The following is a 22,770-nucleotide window of genomic DNA, read 5'->3' on the forward strand; positions in this document are numbered from 1 at the left end:
GGGCTCAAAAAAAGACGGACAAAATGTGCAAGATGCCTTCAATTTCAAAGTAGAGACCAAATCGAATTGAAGCGATAAAACATGGTATCACAGCCACCAAGTGTTAACGTTTTATTCCTGTATTAAAGAAGTGACACACATATGATAGCCCAAAGTCACCACAAGTGCACTCGAGACTACAACAAGACATCCTATGTTCGACATTTTAATGACACACACGCACGCACACACACACACGCACACGCACGCACGCACGCACGCACACACACACACACACACATACACACACACATATATATATATATATATAGATATATATGTATATACGGAGTACAGATGAAAAACAATACTTCTCTTAAAGCGCAATACACATCGCTGTCAGGTTGCGAATGGTCATTATTCGCTCATGGAATGCAAACGCATCGCCATGCCCCTTTATAAACATAACGTTACCTCGAACATACCCTATCAATCGTCTCAAAAAACCATGCAACTCTGACAGACGTACTGAGAGCCTACAAGTGCCTATGAGTGAATCCTTTGCGTCCTTTACTACTTCAAAATTGTCCCCGACAATACATAGATAAAATATATTCTGCACCACAGAAGAATTATAACATCAGGGAAATTTTCTCTAGAGGTGTCTAGTCACATAAGTGTAAGAAAAACAACTTGATCAGAGAAAAATATTCTAAGAAAAAAAATAACATCCTTATTGACTTTTTTTCTTATTCTTATGTTGTTGCACACAGAATGTTTTTTTTTCTGGAAAATAACTTTTCTTCAACAAAGAAAAAAAAAGTTACAGAAAACTTTCAAGAACGGCCAAGACGTCCGATCCTTGTTCCCACGGTACGACCTTCGCCTTGAGCCTGTTCTCAGGAGTCAGTGCTTCTATCCTCTCTAACAGTTTGTAACCCTTTCTGGGCATCACCACATCGGAACAACCCAGCCCTTTACAGGGACAGAAATCGTTGCGGCCATCACCGACATACACAACTTTCGTGTACGTCACACCCTTCTGAGCTTGTTCTTTGACGTATTCCGACAGCAGAGCGCCCTTACATATGTCTGCACTACAGATTGTACACACATGTTTATGATACGCCCACACATGTATTCTCCCCTTGTCGTCGACATGACCATGATTACTGTCTATCCTGTTGACGGCATGCTCTAGACCACGAGCCTTGAGAGTAGCCTCTATAAACAGTGTGTTTGCACCTGACGCTATCACGCAGTCAAACTTGTCTCTGTTCTTGCCGATGAACTTCAACACGTCTTCCATCCCATCTGTGTAAGGAGCTTCGGCCATAAACTCGAGGGTGTGTTTGGGGGTTACGCCATTGTCGTGTAGATACTGCAGGAAGTGTTCCAGAAACTCCATGTAGTGCCTCTGGCGATGTTTCTCCCACATCCATTCGGGGACCTGTCCACCCGGACACAGCTTCAGTATCCAGTCATCGCTGTCACAGTCTATCAGGGTTTCGTCAAAGTCAAACACTGACAGAATTTTGTCGCCTTTTGTAGCCATCTGAGGAAGATAGAATGGTTATATTTAGTTAATCATAAGACGTACATAACGTTACAAGTAAGACGTACGATCGAGAAAAAAATTTCATCATTTAGCTTAGTTCGCTATTTCTTAGCCTGGAAACTCTACCATCGTTGGCGGGTATCGACGTTAGGAGCGGCCCTAAGCTAACAAGGCTGGCCCCCGGCTGGCCTTAACCCCACCCGCGAGAAATGAATACCCGGCTAGTTGGCATAAGCCCGTTTTTGTCGGAACGGTGTTTATAGCTATGCACAGTATAAACTACCAGCGCAGATTAATTTATATGGTGATTGTCGTGAAGCAACACTAACCTTGAACGCCAACCTTTCTACCACAGTCTTCAAGAATTTTGGACGTACTACTTTTTGCACCCACGAGCTCGTCATAGGGGTTGCGGATAAACCGGAAAAACTGACATCGTCATGATCGTGTCACCTTTCATACTAGTGACCTTTGACTCGGAATCTAGGTCGGTCACATGCCTGCGCTGTACAAGTACAGTAGTACATTGAACTCCTGACACTATAGACTCCTGCCTGTACTCACTTAATCTGCGGAACATTTGAAACGGTATGGTGTGTCGAAGTGTGTGTGTGTGTGTGTCGATATGTGTGTTTGTGCCTGTATGTGTGTGTGTGTGTGTGTGTGTATGTGTGTGTATGTATGTATGTATGTGTGTGTGTGTGTGTGTGTGCCTGTGTGTAGTGTGTATCGATGTGTATGTGTGTGTGTGTGTATGTGTGTGTGTGTGTGTGTGTGTGTGTGTGTGAGTGTGTAGTATGAGTCGATGTGTGTGTGTGTGTATGTATGTGTGTGTGGTGGGTGGATGTGGGGGGGGGTGGATTTATGTGTTATGTTTAAAAACAAAGTTAAAATTCTGGGTACTGATTTGCAATAACTTTATTCACTCAAAGAATACAAAACAAAAACATTGCCACGCACCCTACAAACATATTGTGGCCTCGAACATACATCAGCAGTACGTCAGCAGTCGTGTCAACAGTCAACAAATTATGCAACTCTCTCTATACATAATGAGAAACTAAAACTTGCACGGTAATTCTTTCATTTTTTTTATTTAGGACTTAAATTTCCCACAGTAACAAGCGATGGAGAAGTGGTGGAAGAGAGTCATGGATATCCAGGCAACCATCTTGACATGACGATGAAATAAACACAAGTCTTTATTCACCCAAAGAATGCAAACACATTGCCACGTCCCAACAAATATAATAACGTAGACACTGAACACACACAGCAGTAGTACAATTAGTCAACAAATGATACAACTCTGACAGATATACTGAGAAACTAAAGGCACTGAAATTCTATCCTTTAACTTCCCACGACGCAGTCTGAGCTTACATAAAACCTTCAAGAACGGACAAGACTTCTGAGCCTTGTTCCCATGGTATGACCTTCGCCTTGAGCCTGTTCTCTGGAGTTAGTGCTTCTATTATCTCTAACAGTTTGTACCCCTTTCTTGGCATCACCACATCGGGCGGTCCCAGCCCTTTACAAGGGCAGAAATCGTTGCGGCCATCACCGACGTACACAACTTTGGTGTACGTCACGCCTTTCTGAGCTTTTCCTTTAATGTATTCGGGTAGCAGAGTCCCCTTGCATATGTCTACAGAACAACTACACAGTCGGTTGTGATAGGACTTCACATGCATTCTCCCTGTATCATCAATGTGCCCATAGTTAGTGTAGGTCTTGCTAACGACCTCCCGATCCACTCCTTCTGCTTTTAAGGCAGCTTCCAGGAAAAGTTCGTTAGTTCCTGACATGATGATACAGTCAAACACGCCACGGTTCTTTCCGATGAACGTCAAGACGTCCTTCATGCCTTCAGTGTAAGGAGCTTGCGTCATGACGTCAAGGATGTCTTGGGAGGAAACGCCATTGTCGTGAAGATGCTGCAGGAGGTCCTCAGCCGCTTCCATGAAGAACCCCTGACGATATTTGTCCCAGATTTCTTTGGGCGGTTCTCCGCCTGGGCAGAGTGTCGCCACCCAGTCGTCGCTGTTACAGTCGATGATGGTGCGGTCGAAGTCAAACACCGTCAGAACTTTCTCCTTATTACCGGACGCCATCTGGGAAGACAGGGACACTTGTTGATTACTAGTATTATCATTGGCATTCATATGAAGTACAGCAAGTCGGAGGTACCCATTTAAGTTATGAGGCTGTTGTAGTGCCTTTTTACGTAGCCTCGAGTCCAGCCTTGTTAGATTTGGCCAAAAAAATAGCCTGGAGTCCAGCCTTGTTACCTTGGGTGTGGGCCAAAGCTAACAAGGCTGGACTCGAGGCTACCTAAAATGGCACTACAACAGCCTCATGTTTTTCTTGGTGCTGTGATATAATAGACTCCCACCGTTATCGCGCCTGTAATGGCCCCGACAATGGCTGCAGGAATCACCGCAGATTTGCGCCTGTTTACGACGCGGCGATCGACCCGCCGGTTCGATCCGTGGCGAGGCCCGCCGACCGTTAGCGTGCGATTGGGCGGGCGGAGGCAGCTGGGCGGAGGCTTGTTTAATTCCGCCCGCAAAAGTTATTCAGGCTATTTTTCAGTTTTTGGGGTCGCGCTGCCCATTCCAGGGATCGGCTTTAACGACTATTTAATTGATACGGGGTGGCCTGCACGGAGAGTGGCCCTCCCTGGTGGGAAGGGATTAAAGAAGCCCTGTGTTATTAATCATGCGTGAAATGACCGTGTTAATGTAAACCTCGAGCCCAGTTTTACCGAAAGACGCATTATGGTTGACTCATTTCTCCCAGGAACACTTCCAGCAGCACGCAAGCACACGTCACTTAGAGTTAAATACCTAGGCTAGTGAGACAATTGAGTCAAAATTGACCAAGTAAAACCCATGGCCAGCTCCAAGAGATCACGTCTAGCAATATAATAGACTTTAAGCAAGGACAACAAGTAGATTGCATGCACCGATCAAACTACGCTTCGGGGAAGCGATCTTGTCAGCGGAATGGAGCAAAATAAAACAAAATAGAGTAGCCTAGGATCCGACCCTATTGACACCTAAGAGGTACCAGGACAAGATACATGAACATGACCATAACATGATTTAAGATACCAAGCCAAAAATAGGACGCTACTACGTATTAGTATCTTTCATCAGTTAGTAACGTTACAATCATGTTACGGTAAAATGATTTACGGTCGCCTGGAGGTTCGAGGGGAAATTTGCCCCCGGTAACGACGCACCACAGGACAGAACATGTTCACGATCACGGTACTTAAACCAGATATAGTCTGACTCAAGTTTAAGCCTCAGCTAATTTCCGAACCTGCCAACCACCCCTGATCATACAGTAGCTGAGTGTATAATAGATACAGCAAAACGCCTTTTCTGCAGTCGCCATGGCTATACACAGGACAAAGCATGTTCTAACCTCACATCATGATAGGTCTTGAAACCACTTTAATATTTCATCAACTGTACGGATGGGGGCAATTTAACCAGTCTAACACAAGTTAGCTCCAAATTTTTCCTAACCCAGACCCTGCCCACAACCTTCGATCACACAGTAGCTGTTAGGGAACCAAACCTTGCTTGTGATCCTCTTCTCTCAACAGAAACCTGAATAAGGTCGACTCGAGAAACCGGTTCGCGCGTTTATGCCGCCATCTTGGGGTCAGAGTTTAAACGGGGTCAATGACCTAAAGGCAATCTGAGGTATGCATTGCATACGCGTACGTGTCTATGTATAGAATGTATGTTTAAAATCATCAGTATAACGTTACAGTACTACTATGCCATCAGAATTTAAGGCAGGTAGTGTAGGCGGCTGCTTTGGCAAAGTTGATTGACTGATCGAGTGATATGACAACAGACAAAAAGTTATAATAAAGAAAGGGACGAATTCAAAATAATTTACTAGTATATTAATATTATCATTACCATTACCTTTCTATAGAAATGAAAAAAAGCTCTACACTAATAATCAGCAAGCGAATTTTGTTGTTCAATCCTATAAAAGTAAAAATTTCAGACGAACAGATCTTTCTAAAAAGTGTGACAGTATCTAGAACAGTAGTACAGTATATAAAACAGAGTTGACTTTATTTCATTTTACCCAAAGAAGAATGTCAGCCAGAGTCTCAACAAGTTACCAAAGGAGAATTCAACATTACAGAGGTATACATACAATAGGTAGATAACTTCATTCTCTGAGACAGAAACAAGAGAAAAGGATTCTCATATCATTAAAGAAGTACATTACTACAAGTACAACACTACAAAATCCAATGTCCACCTCTATATCATGTCAAACAACAGTATTCACACTCCAAAAGATGCACTTAATATCATAAATAGATAAAATTGACCACATCTGTGATCTTAATGCTTCATAACAATAATAAACAATTCCACACACCATCTACTGAAAGATGCAACAATCGCCAAATAGCAGTTACTCAAGCAACTTACAAAACCATGTCCAGTTGCTTGAGTAACTGCTTTTTGTGTACATTATTACCTGGATGTCTAACTTTCATCAACGATGCAACAATCAATCAATCAAGCACTCATATGTTATCTTTTTACCTGTATTTAACCTTCAACCTACTACAGTAGCCATTTGGAACCAAATTGTATTTGGTTAAGGTATTAGGCAGCAGGGAGAAGGTTAAAAAAAAGGATGGCCCCATATTGAATATACAATCTGCAGAATAGATGCGACTTTGAGGTAGGGCTGTTGTGGCCAGAGAGATACAACTTGTTGGTTCTAAAAAGATAATGCTGAACTGGAGAGACATACATGTACAGTTAACTTGATATATCTGTACCTAGAAGATAAAAAGATACACCATTAACATGTTTTATCTGTGGCAAGTCTATACCTTATATCAACAGTGCAACAATTTCAGTTTAACCCGGTATCCAACCCTATTACAGCTATAAAGCTACCGAGCCTCTTTTATCCTCTATGGGGCAAAAGAGAATATCTAATCTATATACAATCCTTCATTTAACATGCCCATGGCAAATCTGTACCTTATAATGTTATAATTTATATCAACTTGCCCAGTGCAATGGAGGATAGGGAGGGTTGGAGGAGAAGGGCCATGAACGCTCGTGAACTTGTCATGACACCATGATGATGATGATATCAAAATTGTATAGCCAGATGAATCCAACCCTATTATTGCTACTGAGTCTCTTATGTACTCTATGGAGCAGAAGAGCATATCTAAATACAGTCCTTCAGAACAGCTAGCACCTCTGATCCACTGTCCCACGGTACAACTTTGGCTCTAAGTGAGGTTTTTGACAACTTCTCGATCTTCTTTATCAGCCTGTACCCCTTCCTGGGCATGACGATATCCGACGCTGACAACTCCTTACATGGGCACAGATCGTTCCCCCCATCCCCTACATACACAACCCTGTCGTACACAACACCGTCCTGCGCTTGCGTTCCTATATACTCTAGCAGTATCGTCTTCTTGCACATGTTTACAGGGCAACCCTTGCAGGCATGTTTGTGGAATGGCTTCACGTGGAGACAGTTTGACTTGTCAAAGTGTGCCGGGTTGGTGAACATGTTATTAACGGCATGCTGCACTCCTCCTGCCTTAAGGATGGTCTCAATAAAAACCGTGTTCGAGTCGGAGATCACGATACAGTCGAACTTGGCGCTGTTACTTCCGATGAACTTTAAGACATGTTGCATCTTGTCCGTGTAAGGGATCTTGCCCATGGAGTCAAGGATTTCGTCGGGCATTGTTCCGTTGTCATGGAGATACTTGAAGACGTTTTCCATGTACTCTGTCCAGTACCCGTTGCGGTACGTCTGTCGTAGCCCATCGGGAGCCTTCCCTCCCGGCGCAAGCTTCAGGACCCACGTGTCGCTGTTGTCATCGATGATGGTGTGGTCGAAGTCAAACACAGCCAGGACTTTTTTCTTCCCTGCCATCCTCTGGTACTGTTAGTGATAACATACAGCGCATATGTGATATCACATGAAGATTGGCCAAAACTGAAATATTCTACTGTTACAGTAAATAAGTTCCTACCTGGCCAAAGATACTAAGTACCCTACTCTTCTATGTTTCAACCTCAAACTCATTTTCAAGTAGCACGGAAGCGGCGGCTCAACTGTGTTGGTAGGTAAAATGAACGTTGTACTTTTAAAGTTAAACACAAGAAAACTGCGAGTTAGTGGATTTACAACGTAAAAGAACCCGACACACTTATCGAGAAGAGTAGGGATGACCTGTTGTGACGCAATGCATTACTAGCTAAAGATAAAAGCGACATGCTTAATCCCCGTTCTGATGTCGGCCGGAAAGAAAGACAACGATGTAGTTGTTTATGTTACTCAAAAACCAGACGCCGGCTCAGCATACCAAACATGATTCAGCTTTAAATCCTGTTCAATTGTAAACTTCTTGTTGCTAACCACGCTATGTATTATAATATACTTACCTCTCTGGTTGCTATTTCTAAATTTGATATATAAAACACCTTTCTGCGGAAAATTAAGCGAAAACACACTTCAAACCCGAGAAATAGGAACAAGAAGCAGCCATTTTTGTGTCAAAGGTCATATGACGAAGTTCACCCAGCATGCATAGTAAGAAACGATGCCATTCTTGGATGGGGGTTTAAAACTTTTTAAAATAGTATTTTTTTCAAAATCAGTACCTTAAAAACTGATAAATCACATTGGATATATAAAAAACAAATATGTAAAATATGTAGCTTCAATAATTGTTGCAATTTAGCCTCATATTTTCCACACTACTTTCTTTCATATTAATTCACCCCTTTTTGTTATGGAATAGTCTGTCTCTAGGCAACCGTGGATACAATGGAGTAACAGAGCCGCCGCCAAGCAGCTGAACCCAAACAAACACGAGGCGTTTTCTCCTGAGTTTCGTCGTTGCTACTTCAGTTTAGGAAGAATCGTCAACGCAGAACGATAGTTAGCTATCTCCACGGACTTAAAATGGCGACTAGAACAATGTCAAAGTCGGCTGAAGTCATTCGACACGGAAGAAGACAGGGACAAGCGAGAACACCTCCTCCGTCGGGTAGGTTTTCCACCCCGGAAAATTACTGCAAATTTTCCTTTTATTCGGGGCAAAGGAATTGTGCCAGGATTTCATTGATTTTCCACGACATACTCTCATTTTAGGATAACACTACTCTTGTATGTTTATCGTTTCCATTGTTTTTTCTTATGATGTCACTTATACTCGTTCTTTGTTCTTTTTGTTAACTGTTTCTTGTTCTTAATTAGAATGATACAGTTTGGATGTCTTTCATTCATGTATCAATCATGGCAACTTTATATTTTGCTCAATTAATAGTTTTGATTGCTGAATCTTGACATGATGACAAAATCTGAAGCATGTCAGTGACGATTTAGATTATGTTATCCACCAGTACTGTTGTAAATAAACGATAACCATATTTAGTAACATTGACAAAGTTACCACAAAAGATCACTTCACTTTTCTCATACAACCCAATTATCTATCAAAACGTTGAGCATTTCATATTCCACTGCCTAGAAAAATGAGTCAACCCCGCCAATGAATGGATAAGGATCAATAAGGAATAAGCTTTAGAACAGTTCTTACTCAACTTTTATTTCTATTTTGTCTCCCATCTGTACATAACATAACGTTGTGTGCTGTTATTTTGGTTTCCAATTTGGGCTGCTTTTCAAATTATTGTTGCTGTTGTCAAATCATCTTTTCACTGTGACACAATTATTTCTGGTCTGTGGGTTGTCCAGAGCCCAGTAGTTTACAGGGCATCACTGGCTGTATTTCCATTCTATAACATATTATATATTTTCCACAATTCCAGGTCCTCCCCAAGCAGAGGGCCCCCAGCACACAGAGTTCCAGGTGCCAGGTGGCACTGATCTTAGAGACGTCATGGTGATGTCCAAGAAGGACTTCGAGCGGATCCACGGGACCCTGACACAGGGGACCATGCAGAACAGGGAGGCACAGAAGGCCCAGCGGATCCGACAGGACAAGGAAGCGCTGCATTCACGGTCTAAAGATGTGGTCAAGAACTGGGCAAACACCATTGCTGTAAGTTTTTTTGTCTACATGTACAATTATTTAATGATATTTGGCATGCCATAGAGTTTACTGAGCTCTATATATTTTGTTTTAGTGAAAGCTTATACAATTTCAAAACAAGCTGCAAAATTTGACCCAGACTACTTGAAGTCACCATGATTGTTGTTGCCAAGGCCAAGATATTGAAAGGGAGTTAAAATCCATGCAAACTTAAAGCAAATCTGTATGAAAAATATACAAAATTACCCAGTATTTGCAGTTAAGTTAAACATTGAAAAAAATAACAAATTGTCAATAATAATCCTTTTTGACCCCCTATTTTCTACTTTTCATTTTAGTAAAAGATGTTCATGCGCAAAAAATAAGCAATCAATTTATGAATCGTTTGTCTTCCCAAACAGGGTCAGCGCCAGAAGAGGCTGGAAGCACGTAAGATCCGCGAGGATCATGAGGAGGCTGAGCGTGTGCAGGTGGACATCGAAGAGGCAAAGTACCAGGCCGAGCAGAGAAGGAAGGCCATTGAGAAGGCCAAGACACAGCAGTACTACCAGACAGACAGGGTCAAGGGATTCCATGTAAGTGTTCATGTTTATAACTTGGGTTTGAAAAGTATTTTTTGCCTACCTTCTTGTCTTAGTAATCTAGAAAGGTACTGACAATGTGCTCCTCTTATTCCTAAGTAGATATGCTTCAACACCCACATGTTCTGACACTGCTATGTTTTGACGCCCCTACATTAAGATTAGTCCGGACATGTGGTTGTCAGAACATTGGGGTGTCCAAACATAGGGGTGTATTACCTACTGTTTCAGCATCTTCTAATACACTTCCAGTGTCATCTTTTGAATCTAACAGTCAACATCTTATTTGCCAGGGTGCTTTGTTGTTGACGGAGGTCTTGAAGGAGAGAGACGCCCAGGTGGAACTGAAGCAGGCAAAAGAACGAGCCAATCAGGGCAAAGACAGGGAACTGCTGCGCAAGTTCCAGGAGGACAGGGAGCGTGCAATCCTGGAGGACCAGATGGCAGCCAGCAAGCGTTACCAGGAGAGAGCCACGGTCGCCAACTTCCAGATCAACCAGTACGTTTTTTGACTGTGTTTTACTGATCAGAAGTTTGCTGGTTTCATGCACAAAGCTGTTCTTACTTACTTTGGCCCACTTCCCATCTTAAGGCATAGGTCTCGGACTAGACCTCATCATCTAAAGTGGTCCTAATGGCCCTGAGACTCTACCAGCTGCTCAAGAATGCTGACCTTTAACTACCTACCTACCTACCTAGTCCCTTGACCTCCGGGTCGTTGGGGGGACAAGGTAGCAGTGACGATGGACATCTGTCTCCAGGCTCGTCTGTTTCTTGCAGCAGTCAGCCTTTCAGACAGGCTAAGGGACGTCCACTCTTTAACTATATATTGATAATTATTAAGTGCTCGATATACCGGCCTGCAAGCTGCAAAATATCACATTCAAGAACTTGTGATTTTGTAGACTAAATTTCATGATTGTTCTTCAGATGAATCACAAACTAGGTAATCTAAGCAATAGACAATCTATATAAAAAGTCCTAATCTTTCTGTTGTTCCATCAGAATCCAGGAGCATCATCAGTCTTTGGCTGGAGAGGAACGCGAGGACCGTCGCGAGGGCCAGGAGATCCAGCGATTGGCCCGGCTGCACGAATGGGAGCGCAGGAAGCTGGACGACCTGCGGAGGCAGGAGAAGATGGAGCTGATGATGGCGCATCAGGTAACAAACATGCTCTTTTGTTTGTTTGTTTGTTTCATCTGACCAGTAAAAAACCTTGAGGCATAATTAACACACCTTTTCGTACTGTACATCTTGAAGTATTCAAAGCGTGTTTAATACGTTTCCACTACGAAATTGGTAAACTAGGAATATTTAAAAAAAGCCAATATTTGTGCCATTTGTGCGAAATCAATTCCCGGTCAAATGTTGGTTCCATGTTTGATGAGAGCCACCCCTTGATGATATTAAAGAACCCACTACACATATCAATAAGAATACGATCACTCACACCCACTGTCCACTTTATCGTAATTTGTTTCTCCCCATCTCACAATCATTGAATGTTATGTATTTTAAGGAAGATCACGTGATGCATTGTTTTAGTTCTCCAGGCACTATTAGCCTTTATCAAGTTTTGACTTCATATTTCTTTAACAGGAACACACGTCAAACCGTGATGCCATCAGAGCCATTGAGCAGCAGAAGGAAGAGGAAGAAGATGAGGAAATCCGACTTTTCGCTGCCGCCAAGAAAAAGATGACAAAACTCAGGAGGGAGAGAGAGTCTGAAATGTTCAAGTAAGTCATGAGTGGCACTTTATGTTAGATACAAAATTTGCTCTTCACTTTGTATATTTATGAAAGAAAAGTTGGGATAATCATCATAATTGACTGGAAACAACCTTGTACAATTTTAAATCAAAAGATTTTCAAGATAAGTATTAAACACTGTCTTGTATTCATTATGATGAAGGCAAAGAAATATACGAGACTCACACAATCATTTTCTCTCCTTTTATAAGTTGCGTTAATGTGCTTTATGAAAGTTTAACAACTTCTAAAACCAACTAGAAACTTACCAAACAACTCTACACAACTTTAGGAAAGTGCAGGACCACCGAGACAAGATGGTCGACCTCCTGTCCAAGCAGCTCAAGAAGAAGGTCGACAACGAAGACGAGCGCATCGCGAAGGCCGTCACAGAACAAGAAGCAAAGATGGAGGCTGACCGCGAGGAGAAGGAAGAGAAGATCAAGGCGGAGCTGAAGTCCATCGCTGAACACAGGGCACAAGTGGTAAGATTTTAAAGACTCGTCGTCAACTCTTCTAATTCCATTAAGTACGCTATAACTGCCACGTTTTAAAACAAAACTACCAGAGAGATGAATAGAAATTAATGAAATAGACAAGATTGCCAAATGACAGTTGCTCAAGCAACTGGATAGAAATTTTAAAACTTTTAATTTTTCTTGTTTTCAAAATTTTTATCACTTGCTTGAGCAACTGTCATTTGACGTATCTTATTACCTGGATGTCTAACCTTCATCAACGTACAAGAGAGATAAATAAAATTAATGAAATAGACAAGGTTGATTTATTGGTAATAACTGGTACTATTTGCCACTTTCCTTACAGATGGCCCAGGAGGAGCAGGCGAGACGAGAGAAGGAGAGGAAAGACCAGGAGGTTCTGGAGCTGAAGATGGAGGCAGATAAAATCTTCCAGGCCAAACAGGAGGACAGACAGCGCAAACAGCTGCAGGACAGGAAGAACCTGGCAAGCACACACCTCAAGCAAGCGGTAAGGGACTGTTACTTATATTAGGGCACACAAGTTTGTTTCGTTGGTTCTAAATGGATCTAAGAAACTTTTCATGAGTCTAAAGAGAGAAAGTCTGGGGCACATAGTGTCAGGAAGTTTCTGGGGCTGTTTCTAGTGCCATAGACCACAGCAAATAATTTTGTTTGTTTGTTATTGGATCTAAAAAAATTGAATATCAACATGAAAACTGAGTCTAAAAGAAAGTCAGACTTTGCACTTTCAGGCACACAGTTTCTTGGAGTAAATGTGGTCAGATTCAAATTCCTTCCTTGGGCTCTGTTTTGTCTATTAAATATAGCTGAAGACTGCAATATTCAAATTGAATTCCTGACACTTATAGGTTTAAGTGGAGTCATAGCTGTTCATGTCCGTTGTTTGCTAATGAAACATTCTCTCTTGATCCGCAGGGTTTACAGAAAGAGGTGCTGGTCAAGAAGAAGCAGGAAGACCTCGAGTACGACCGCAAGAACTTTGACCTCATCGCTGTGGAGGAACAACAGTTCCAAGAGTACGCCGGTCACGTGATCAAAAAGGCGGTCGATGGCGGACGGAACCCGTACCCACTCATCAAGGCAGCTAGCGAGGGCGCCGGGGGCGGAAAGGGACCGCTGTTCGACGGAAAGGGCGGTATACGTCCCAGTTATATGGCTACTGATGGTCAGGGTACGCAGCTATCCGCCTATCAGGGTCCTACAACTGAGGATGTGAAAAACCTGCACATCGCACCCGCAGATAAGGCTAAGAAGAGGCTAGGATTCGTGTGGTGAAGTCAGCTATCATTAAAATGTTGTTAACACAGTTGTACAGTATACTATATAATGTCTCATATGTTAAGTGTTGAAAAGTATTTGTAAGATTGCCGAAATGATTGATACGGAAACGTAGTATACATCATTGCAATTTACTTTGCAGTTATCTATGCTACAGTTATATTTTGTTCGATTATAAGATCCGTAAATGTCTAATGAACGAATTCTGGCCACTACTTGAATAAATGTACCTGTATATATTGTGAAGTGTTATGTCAGCAAGATTATTATGAAAAGGATTCTCTTTTGTATATTTTTCATGTAGAAATGAATGGACATATGCCAGTCAGTGCAGTACACACTGTCAATAAAGACCACAGCTTTAATGAAATAGGAAATGTTTCACACGTCCTGGGGTACTTGAAGTTGATAGTAACGGCGGTTGTATGAAATACACATGTCCTGTACATTACGGTATATGCCAAATATCTTATACAAAATATACATCTTATATCAAATATCTTTTACAAAATATACATTTTGTAACTTTTGCCAATTGCTCGGCTGCTAACAGGCACGGCTTCCACATTACACCACAGGGAGAATTGCTTCAAATAAAAAGCATCAGACTTGTACAGTAAAGGCTTTGCACATGTACTCATGTTTCAGTCATTTCCAACACAAAATCAGTTATATAAATCATGCAGAACAGGTGTGAATGAGTGAGTGAGTGAATGAATGAATGAATGAAATAGTGGATAGACTGTTGGGTTGGTGTTTGGATAGATGGATGAATGAATGGACGGATGGATGGATGAATGAATGAATGGATGGATGGATGGATGGATGGATGGATGAAAAAGCTTTTTCATCTTTCTTGATGTATATTATTGGGGAAATTATTTTAAAAAACTTATAAAGTATACTATACAAAAACCTTGAGTGTTTCTCTTGTGAATGGATGCAGTCAATCATTCATTCGTCCGTTCATTCATCCATTCATTCATTGTAGCAAAATCTACTTCAAATCGTGGCTTTTGGAGATTCTCCTGATATGCAGCAGTCAGCAACATCGATCATTCCTGTAGCAACTACAGCGCCTTCTACGGTTGATCACAGTACTGCAACCACCTGTTAACGCATCCTTCAGCACAATGCTAGGGTCACATATCCAAACCGGCTCGCGGTCGGGCAGTTTGCGGGAACGAAAAGAATGCTATAAAAGACACACTTAACATAAAACAATTAGTCATGAGCAAAATTTGCATATATTTGTTGTAATACACTTTTATTTTTCGTTACGTTCTCAAAGCAACCTGGCCGGGCCTAGTTTGGAAAGATGATCCTAATATTCAACATTTAACGTTTTAGTACATGTATCAAATAGCATGCTGTATGGAAACTTGCGCCTTTTCCACGGGAGCGAGCTCGAGACTTTATGCCAATGCGTCCATACTGATCATGACTGAGTAGCCTCTATTAAACCTCTCTATTAGTCTTGGTTCAACTTTCAGGACTTTCGGGTCCAACATGGCTGATATTTCTTCGTGACGTCATAATCACGTGTGTGCAAAACACAATACACAATGACTGTCAGTATGTGTGCTGACCTACTCACAGAGTACCATCAGGGTGACCCTTATTTATTCAACGGCCTAATTAATTATTACCCGACTGTCCCTACTATGAATCACTTGACTACTGTGTAACTTATCAAAAATAGATTTATCAATTTATTAAGGTTCATCGCTTGTCGGCCATGTCTTCTTGGTGATATATAAATTATAGTTACTCAAGATGTTTTAGTAGACTTAAAGAAAAATACATTTACTGTATGTTGTTGCGGTAGCACGTGGTATGGGCAGTTAACAGCCGCGCCCACAAAGTTAGACGGCGCATTCTAGAATCTACCATCATTGAGATGACTTGTCTTTACCCCCCCCCCCCCGCCCGTAACATTTAGATATACATAATAAAAAAATTAAAAATCCGTATTAAATCAGCAAGATGCATTATATGTTGATTTTATAAACTTTGCATGAAACTTTCCATACAAAAATATAACTTATCAATCATAACGTTACACAGAACAATTCGATACAATTACAAATTGCTAATATACTTTGGTACACCTGCCTGAATTATCTGAATTAAACATTCCATTTAGACATGTCATCACTAGGTGTCATTCCCCTTCCGACTGAACTTTATCTGATCTAACGGCTTACATATTTGAAGGGTGCGACGACCTCTCCACATTCGAATCCAAGATGGCGGCAGGATCGGCACATCTACTCTCCATCGGCCTGGGGCTGTTCTTCTGTACTACCGGGCTACCCAAACTATTCTCCTTCATCCCGGCACACAAAGTTCTGGTAAGTTACTCTTTGCGTAACATAAGAATATGTAGCACGATTTAATGACACTAAGTTAATGATAGTTTCAATCGTCCTCCTACGGAAACCGAGAGGCCGAGTGCATTGCAGAAGTTTGACTTTTACTGACACTTTAGTTAGAGACACTGGAATGGAACATGAACACTTAGAAAGAAAAAAATATGCTTGTAGGGCAATGTGGAGTGAGTATGTACTTCTTGTTTGGTCCCGGCTGATACAGGCCAATAGAAGATGATGAAGTTAATGATGTGGGAACCTGACTCGAAGACCAACGCCTATTTGTTTTACAGCGCGAAAAGCACGTAATAAGAACGATAACAGACTACAATTGCAATTACTCCAAACAAACTTTAGAAATTAATCATAAGAAAGGTCAGGTAGATTATGTCCAATACATTTTAAATTTAGACTCTTATACACCCCAAATCTATTTTGGATTTGGACTTGGTAAAGTAATTTTGGACTTTTCACTAGTACTTGGACACAATTGAGTTCTATCAACTAGCGGGAAATGAGAAGATACAAGATACAATTCATCATAAGAACATGGTTATATCGTTTTCCTTTCCTAAACCTTTCTCTGCCCCCCCCCCCCCGCCCAAGGAACGATTTACAGATGCAAAGTCGTCAAATATAACGGAACCATCCAACACAATTAATCAAACGACATTGAGGAATGACTAAGCAAAAATCAAACTATATGCATCTTGTTTGAAAGATCTTACAAAATCTTGTGAGTTAGAATGTACAGGAGAAACGAGCATTAACTCTAACTTTACTCTCGTAAAAACTGTTTTTAAACAAAGGTTCGGGTGGGGGGAGCTCAGAAAAGCTAAATGGCTTGTTCAAAACTACGTTAGAGAACAAAAAGATGATTACGTATACATGCAAGTTGAACCATTCTACTCAGTGAGTCCAAGCAGATGTAACGGTAAACGTATTTGTTATAGTCGACGCACCACTCGAAAGACAGGCAAAATGGTGCAAAAGACATGTAATACAAGCCAGACCCTTGCTACATCTGCTTGAATATCAAACAATATCAACCGACCGAACGAACGCATTCAAAGGTCATCCGATATTTATAGGCGTTACCGCCACAGCGACTTACGTGGATAAGCCGTAACTGCTATTTTTGTTAAAGTATGTAATATATAATGTGTCATGATGCTCATGTTTATTATGAGTATCGTATGTGTCCAGGGACACATGAAGGCCTGAGTTATGATTTCTCCCTGGTGAAATAGATAAATGAAATGAAGTAACGTTTTATGTTTGCGAATTTGAGACTGAAATTGTGTGCTAGGGTGGTCTCCCGTTGAGTTTCAAGTAAATACACCGATCCCAAGTGGCATCGACCTATCCTACTTGACATAAACTTATCGTCTACTGAAAAATTGTGATTTTCTCCTAATTTCGGAAACCATACGTTCACATTAACCCAGGCGCAAATTTACACCGACCAAACAAACATCGTAATCCAACTCACACAGTCTTAAAACTGACGTACAACGTATTCCTCTACCATTCAGCACACTTCACAGTCCACCTCGCTGTCGGGGACAAATGAATCTTTACGACTTTTTCAAGTCAAATACCTTGCCGCACTACTTGATAACAATATCATATGATAACTTTATTGCAAAGCCATGCCCGAAGGCTAATTGCAGGAGATGATGATAATAATGAGGTATAATATACAATAATGCACATGAGTGGGATGGAAGTCATCAACGTAACTAGCTCAATATATACCCGAACGAGTCTTGACTCGGGTCGCGGATAGATACCGACCTTAAGCTTAAGAGGTCACCACGCCAATGAGAGGTGGTACATACCGTGAGATTGCCACACCTCCCATTTTGACCTAGTTTTGCTTACTAGTATTTCCCTACTGTTATCTATAATGTTTACCCTGCTTGGTTTCTGTTCGGTTATGGATATCAATGTTATTACTTGATATGGCCTACCCATTGTTTCTTCTTCTGAATTCCCTCAGTTGTTTGTTACATGCGTAGCTAATATTTCTTTAGGATTTTACAAGTGCATGTACTCTGCCTACGGCTATGCCGTCACTGTGCCACCGGCTTGATAAGGTTAGATAAAGTTCAAAGTTCAGAGCTCAGAGAAAGGACGCAAACATGGCTGGGCTTCTGAGTGGCGGACTCGGATTGGTTTTCGCCCTGTCTGGGTGCTGCAAGCTGTTCCCGTTCATTCCTGTTCATCCTTTCATGGTATAATTATATTAACGTAGCCGTGGCGACTGTTGCAGGGCTTACTTTTACTTGCTGTCATGTATATAGCCCGTACAACCTATATACAAGGCAGCAAGTATATAGCCCGTACATTACCTATATACAAGACAGCAAGTAAAAGCAAGGTAAGCCCTGCCACAGTCGCCACGGCTAGGTATTAACGTTACATTTGTTATATCACGTCAATGAAGGCTAGACATCCGGGTACTAGTAATAAGATGCGCAAAGTAACAGTTACTCAAGCAATATCGGAATTGATTTGTGAACTGTCAGAAGTTTCAGGTAACGTTAGCATCCACCAGCTTTCGTTTGTCAGTGATTGGTGAAAGGTAGTGGTTGCTACTACCTGAGACGTCTGGCCGTTTATAGATTTATCCAGTTGCTTCAGTCAGTGACTATTATCTTCAACGCCAACGGTGCATCTGTTTTATTACGTTGTGTTGGGATGCAATCGCATCTTCAACGCCAACGGTGCATCTGTTACATTGTGTTGGGATGCAATCGCGTTTGTTACCACAAGCTTTGGGGGTATCTTTAAGGGGCGGGGGGGTCCTGTAATGCCATCCCGCCCTTTACCTGGGACCAACAAGCTTTGCTGCGCATATCCAATGTCACTATTATGGGGGCCTGCATCAGCCCTTTCCTAGCCTCTACCAGGCTCCGTGGACCGCTGGGAAAATAGTAGAAATTGGCCAAATAGATTGACTTGTATGAAGGGAGTCGGCTACGGAGAGAGATCTAGAATTTGTACAGTGAATACATTCCCACCCTTGGGGCACAAATCGGACGACAATGATCGACATATCACGCCACAATATTACTTCTGCATGAAATGAAGTCGAACCTGTTAGGACGCGTAAGTTTATTGTGAGTCAAACAATTGGAATCTCGAAGTTTCACCTCTGACATGTCGATAGATAAATATCACAGCTTGCTCTTGAGTGAAGTAGACAATGTAATGTGATTTTAGATGGTGGGAATGTATTCACTGTGCAAATTAATTACAGATCTCTGAGGAATGTTTGCATTTTGATGTAGAAAGTTATATATATTTGGAATAATTACACAGATATTTTTCATATTCCACTTGACATGTGCTGCCACGGGCCGCACGGCTGCTAACTCTGTTTGAAAAGACCAGAAAAGCTACTTTGCTACGCTTGCTGACATAGGCTTTCCACACTGGATGTTTCTTCGGGTTTTCAGTTGCAGCACGTTATGCTTAGGCTCTACCAGCCTCCGCTAAGTACGTTGGAGTGGAGTTGGGAGAACTTCAACGTATGTGATAGCATAGGTCCCTCGTTACATTATTATTTCTGTATACACGAACAAAATTGAAATTTCCACCATCAAAATGTCTTCATTCATATGAAAGAAAGCAAGCTGTGGTGTTTATTAGGCTCAAATGTGGCCTCACATGTCAGATGTGGAAGTTCATAGTTCAATAGTGCCTCTTTGATATAAGTAAACAAACCGGTTAGACTGCATTTGATACAGAAGTCATTGTGTGTGACCCCACATTTTAGGAAGGACTGACAAAACAGGTGACTATCACCTTTTCAAAATGTCAACCTGGCCCAGACTGTAAGGTTTGAACCGCTCACACCGGGAAGGACCCCTACTCTTTTCGATAAGTATGGTGGGTTCTTTTATTCAAGGTTTGTCTCCATTAAACTTCCTGTCCGAGGGACGTCCCCAACCGAAGCTAGGTACTCACTTTCACCCTTTTTTCTGTTTCAGAAAGATGAGTTTGTGAAGTTCTCCACGGTGTTCCCGTTGAAGCCGCTGGGAGTGGTCCCGAACCCGACCCTGTACATGTACGCCGTCGGTGTGGTGGAGTTTGGGGCAGGGGTGATGCTAGGGATGGGCTCACCCGACCAACAAGTCGCAAGTATGTATAGTATGTAGTGCTGCGTACCTAAACGTAACGTCAGGTACCGGTACAGAGGTTTAGGTACAGGTCCGGACCTGTACCTGAACAATTTGAAAAAATTACATGTGCTTTTCTGAACTTCAATAATGACAGAAACATAAATAAACTGTTTACAACTTGTCAGTATCTTTATTCAAAGAACATAACTAGGTTTCCTACCGCCATACTCCCTTGGCCTTGCTATCAAAACTCCCAGCCTGAATGATCTGTTGCATATTAGTTACGCTGTTTCAAGGTGTCACTTTGGTCACGTTTGGTGTTGCATTAGGCCACGAAGTCAGGAGATAAGTCACAAAATAAGCACATACTTGGTGTAAATTTATATCGGTACAGTACCGGTACTTCATGATCCGGTATTTTGGACCTGTACCTAATCAATGTTTACGGTACAGTACCGGTACACGGTACCGGTACACAGCACTAATAGTATACCTGTGTAACGAGCAAAGTCGTTATATCGAACGGGACCGGCCGTTCGAACATAGAACGGCCGATCCCGTTCTACCATTTTGAATAAACAGTTGTTTGAGAGGATTCAACACATGCAGTCGTGTCTGTACTTGTGTCCGTGTTTCTCGACCTCTCACACCTGTACTAGTGACCACCTCTACATAAGGACTACATTGTACCTGGCCATTGATATGGTTATACAGTCAAACCTGTACTAGTGACCACCTCTACATAAGGACCACCTGGCCAATGTGGCCCCTTTAACTTTGCTGGTCCCTCTGATTAATTTTGAAGGCACACTGATCAGTAGACAATGGCTTAACGTCCTGTCCTAAGGACTGCAACTCTTTCCAGTAGCATGCATGTGGGGTGAGTGACACAGCTGGAATTTAACTCACAGCGGGTGATTCTACAATGAGCGTGAGTTTGAGAACAATGTCCATGTATTTCCAGGTGCAGTAGTCTTGCTTGGAGTGATGGTTGGAGCCATCCAGACGCTGCTGTCCCTGGGGAGGGCGACGACAGAGTGCATCCCAGCAGCAGTATGCCTGTCCCTACTGGGGCTGTTCCTGTTCCAGGGTCTATAGGAGCCTTAATAGCTTTTACTCTTAAAGAGAATTTTACCCTAACCCTGTAGTTGTGTGCCTGTCTCTACAGGGACTGTACCTGTTTCAGAGTATATAGGATACCTACAGCTAGCCTTGTCACCAAGCTCATAGCTTGTACGTCTAAGTCCCCAACCTAACCCTAACAATGTGGTTGTGTTCCATCTAATCTTTACTGGGACTGTACCTGTTCCAGATACTAAGTCTTGTCGCCGGGGTTAGAGACTCTAACTTACACTATAAGCTGTGGTCATACAAATTTACATATTTTCCCAACCATGTTTTTTTCACAAGATTTGTATTCCTTATAGTACAGTATAATCTCAAAATGCATAAGTTGCTCATTGCCTCATTTTGTTAGCCTTAGGCTTAGCACGGTATCTTAACATATAATTACTGCTGTTCAGTTTCTTTTGTTCTCTCTAATTTACGGTTTATAGGACTGTTTGAATACCATGCTCAGTGTTCTCACCAGGATTTTTTCACAGCATAGGGGTCAGGTACAGAAGGTCAACTTTGCACGGCCCAAGTCATTCGAGGAGTGCCAAAGACACGATAACAGTTGGGAGTCTGGCATCTTCCTGTACAAAATTCTGAAATTCATAACCAAATAAGACACTATTTCCTGCATTTTTAGGGATAGATTTTGTGAACTTAAGTTTTTCCTCTGTCACATACTCATTCGAAAGCCAAATAAGACTTTTTATAAGATTTCTGAAGGTTCTTCCCAGAAAGAAACACCCCTATGCTCATTGAAACACAGCATCGGGGTCCAGATCACAGCATCGGGGGCCGCTATGCTGATCATGAAAAGGCCTGGCGAGAAAACTGATGCTAAGCCTAAGGCTAACAGAGATGGCCTCCACATATCATGTAAAAGGCGAAATGTTTGTGGGAATAAACTTTACGTTTATATAAAAGAAGGGTAGGCGAGCAAAAAAAATTCTGGTGGTTTTAAGCTTGTGGTGAAGACTGAAGAGGTCAACACAAAATCTTCAAACATAAAACCTCTGCAAACATTTTATCTTTTACAGTATACTCAAAGTGTGGTTTTATCACAGGTGCTTTGTTTCTGACTTTATCTGCTTAAATCTCTAGATCTAACAATTAGACTTTAGAGAATGGAATGCTAGAATACAAAACAATGTTAAGGAACTAAAGTCCTTGCCAAGATTCTTGTCTATCGCTTTGGTAGTTTTATATGATATCAGCTAAAACTATAATGTTGAAAATTTCTTAATAAAAGAAAGCGAATCCCGTGCTCTAAGTCAATTGTGTTTACACAATACTTTTTTTGTTCATGGTACATGCATAACCGAATATATCATAATGCTATGTTATGGTAACATATCAGATATTATTTTGATTTTGAAACACTTACCTAAGATTATTTGAGTACCAAAAATAGA

General features: G+C 41.6%; 5 protein-coding genes across 6 annotated transcripts; 2 read left to right on the forward strand and 3 right to left on the reverse strand.

Moving 5' to 3' along the window:
• Positions 1 to 338: 338 nt before the first annotated feature.
• Positions 339 to 2,079, reverse strand: LOC136447256 (pyridoxal phosphate phosphatase PHOSPHO2-like). Its single transcript, XM_066445983.1, has 2 exons — positions 1,867 to 2,079; positions 339 to 1,534 (listed from the first exon to the last, which is right to left on the reverse strand). Exons 1-2 carry the CDS (start codon positions 1,939 to 1,941, stop codon positions 803 to 805), a joined length of 807 nt encoding a protein of 268 aa, XP_066302080.1. The 5' UTR covers positions 1,942 to 2,079; the 3' UTR covers positions 339 to 802.
• A 358-nt stretch (positions 2,080 to 2,437) lies between these two features.
• On the reverse strand, positions 2,438 to 5,237 carry LOC136447258 (pyridoxal phosphate phosphatase PHOSPHO2-like). The gene is made up of 2 exons (XM_066445984.1): positions 5,129 to 5,237; positions 2,438 to 3,651 (listed from the first exon to the last, which is right to left on the reverse strand). Exon 2 carries the CDS (start codon positions 3,649 to 3,651, stop codon positions 2,917 to 2,919), a length of 735 nt encoding a protein of 244 aa, XP_066302081.1. The 5' UTR covers positions 5,129 to 5,237; the 3' UTR covers positions 2,438 to 2,916.
• Positions 5,238 to 5,626: 389 nt separating this feature from the next.
• LOC136447259 (pyridoxal phosphate phosphatase PHOSPHO2-like) lies at positions 5,627 to 8,141 on the reverse strand. The gene is made up of 2 exons (XM_066445985.1): positions 8,014 to 8,141; positions 5,627 to 7,510 (listed from the first exon to the last, which is right to left on the reverse strand). Exon 2 carries the CDS (start codon positions 7,499 to 7,501, stop codon positions 6,776 to 6,778), a length of 726 nt encoding a protein of 241 aa, XP_066302082.1. The 5' UTR covers positions 7,502 to 7,510; positions 8,014 to 8,141; the 3' UTR covers positions 5,627 to 6,775.
• Positions 8,142 to 8,384: 243 nt separating this feature from the next.
• Positions 8,385 to 14,364, forward strand: LOC136447304 (cilia- and flagella- associated protein 210-like). The gene is made up of 9 exons (XM_066446054.1): positions 8,385 to 8,621; positions 9,406 to 9,638; positions 10,031 to 10,204; positions 10,504 to 10,709; positions 11,216 to 11,372; positions 11,811 to 11,950; positions 12,255 to 12,447; positions 12,788 to 12,952; positions 13,381 to 14,364. Exons 1-9 carry the CDS (start codon positions 8,537 to 8,539, stop codon positions 13,738 to 13,740), a joined length of 1,713 nt encoding a protein of 570 aa, XP_066302151.1. The 5' UTR covers positions 8,385 to 8,536; the 3' UTR covers positions 13,741 to 14,364.
• A 1,553-nt stretch (positions 14,365 to 15,917) lies between these two features.
• LOC136447197 (transmembrane protein 35B-like) lies at positions 15,918 to 22,633 on the forward strand. 2 transcript variants are annotated; one of them, XM_066445900.1, is made up of 3 exons: positions 15,918 to 16,097; positions 20,114 to 20,264; positions 21,210 to 22,633. In XM_066445900.1, the coding sequence occupies exons 1-3, from the start codon at positions 15,993 to 15,995 to the stop codon at positions 21,341 to 21,343; spliced, it is 390 nt and encodes a 129-aa protein (XP_066301997.1). In that variant the 5' UTR covers positions 15,918 to 15,992; the 3' UTR covers positions 21,344 to 22,633. The 2 variants fall into 2 exon arrangements, with proteins under 2 accessions (XP_066301997.1, XP_066301998.1); XM_066445901.1 differs by lacking the exon at positions 15,918 to 16,097 and adding an exon at positions 18,217 to 18,352.
• The last annotated feature ends 137 nt before the right edge of the window (positions 22,634 to 22,770 follow it).

This window comes from Branchiostoma lanceolatum, chromosome 13 (genome assembly GCF_035083965.1).
Source record: "Branchiostoma lanceolatum isolate klBraLanc5 chromosome 13, klBraLanc5.hap2, whole genome shotgun sequence".
NCBI lineage: Eukaryota > Metazoa > Chordata > Leptocardii > Amphioxiformes > Branchiostomatidae > Branchiostoma > Branchiostoma lanceolatum.

Bases quoted from the DNA above. Each gene is read 5' to 3' on its own strand.
- LOC136447256 (XM_066445983.1), bottom strand. From the start codon at position 1,941: ATGACGAGCTCGTGGGTGCAAAAAGTAGTACGTCCAAAATTCTTGAAG. The intron at 1,535-1,866 runs GTTAGTGTTGCT...TATCTTCCTCAG, and splicing joins TAGAAAGGTTGGCGTTCAAG to ATGGCTACAAAAGGCGACAA.
- LOC136447258 (XM_066445984.1), bottom strand. From the start codon at position 3,651: ATGGCGTCCGGTAATAAGGAGAAAGTTCTGACGGTGTTTGACTTCGAC.
- LOC136447259 (XM_066445985.1), bottom strand. From the start codon at position 7,501: ATGGCAGGGAAGAAAAAAGTCCTGGCTGTGTTTGACTTCGACCACACC.
- LOC136447304 (XM_066446054.1), top strand. From the start codon at position 8,537: ATGGCGACTAGAACAATGTCAAAGTCGGCTGAAGTCATTCGACACGGA. The intron at 10,710-11,215 runs GTACGTTTTTTG...TTGTTCCATCAG, and splicing joins GCCAACTTCCAGATCAACCA to AATCCAGGAGCATCATCAGT. The intron at 11,373-11,810 runs GTAACAAACATG...TTTCTTTAACAG, and splicing joins AGCTGATGATGGCGCATCAG to GAACACACGTCAAACCGTGA.
- LOC136447197 (XM_066445900.1), top strand. From the start codon at position 15,993: ATGGCGGCAGGATCGGCACATCTACTCTCCATCGGCCTGGGGCTGTTC. The intron at 16,098-20,113 runs GTAAGTTACTCT...TTTCTGTTTCAG, and splicing joins TCCCGGCACACAAAGTTCTG to AAAGATGAGTTTGTGAAGTT. The intron at 20,265-21,209 runs GTATGTATAGTA...ATGTATTTCCAG, and splicing joins ACCCGACCAACAAGTCGCAA to GTGCAGTAGTCTTGCTTGGA.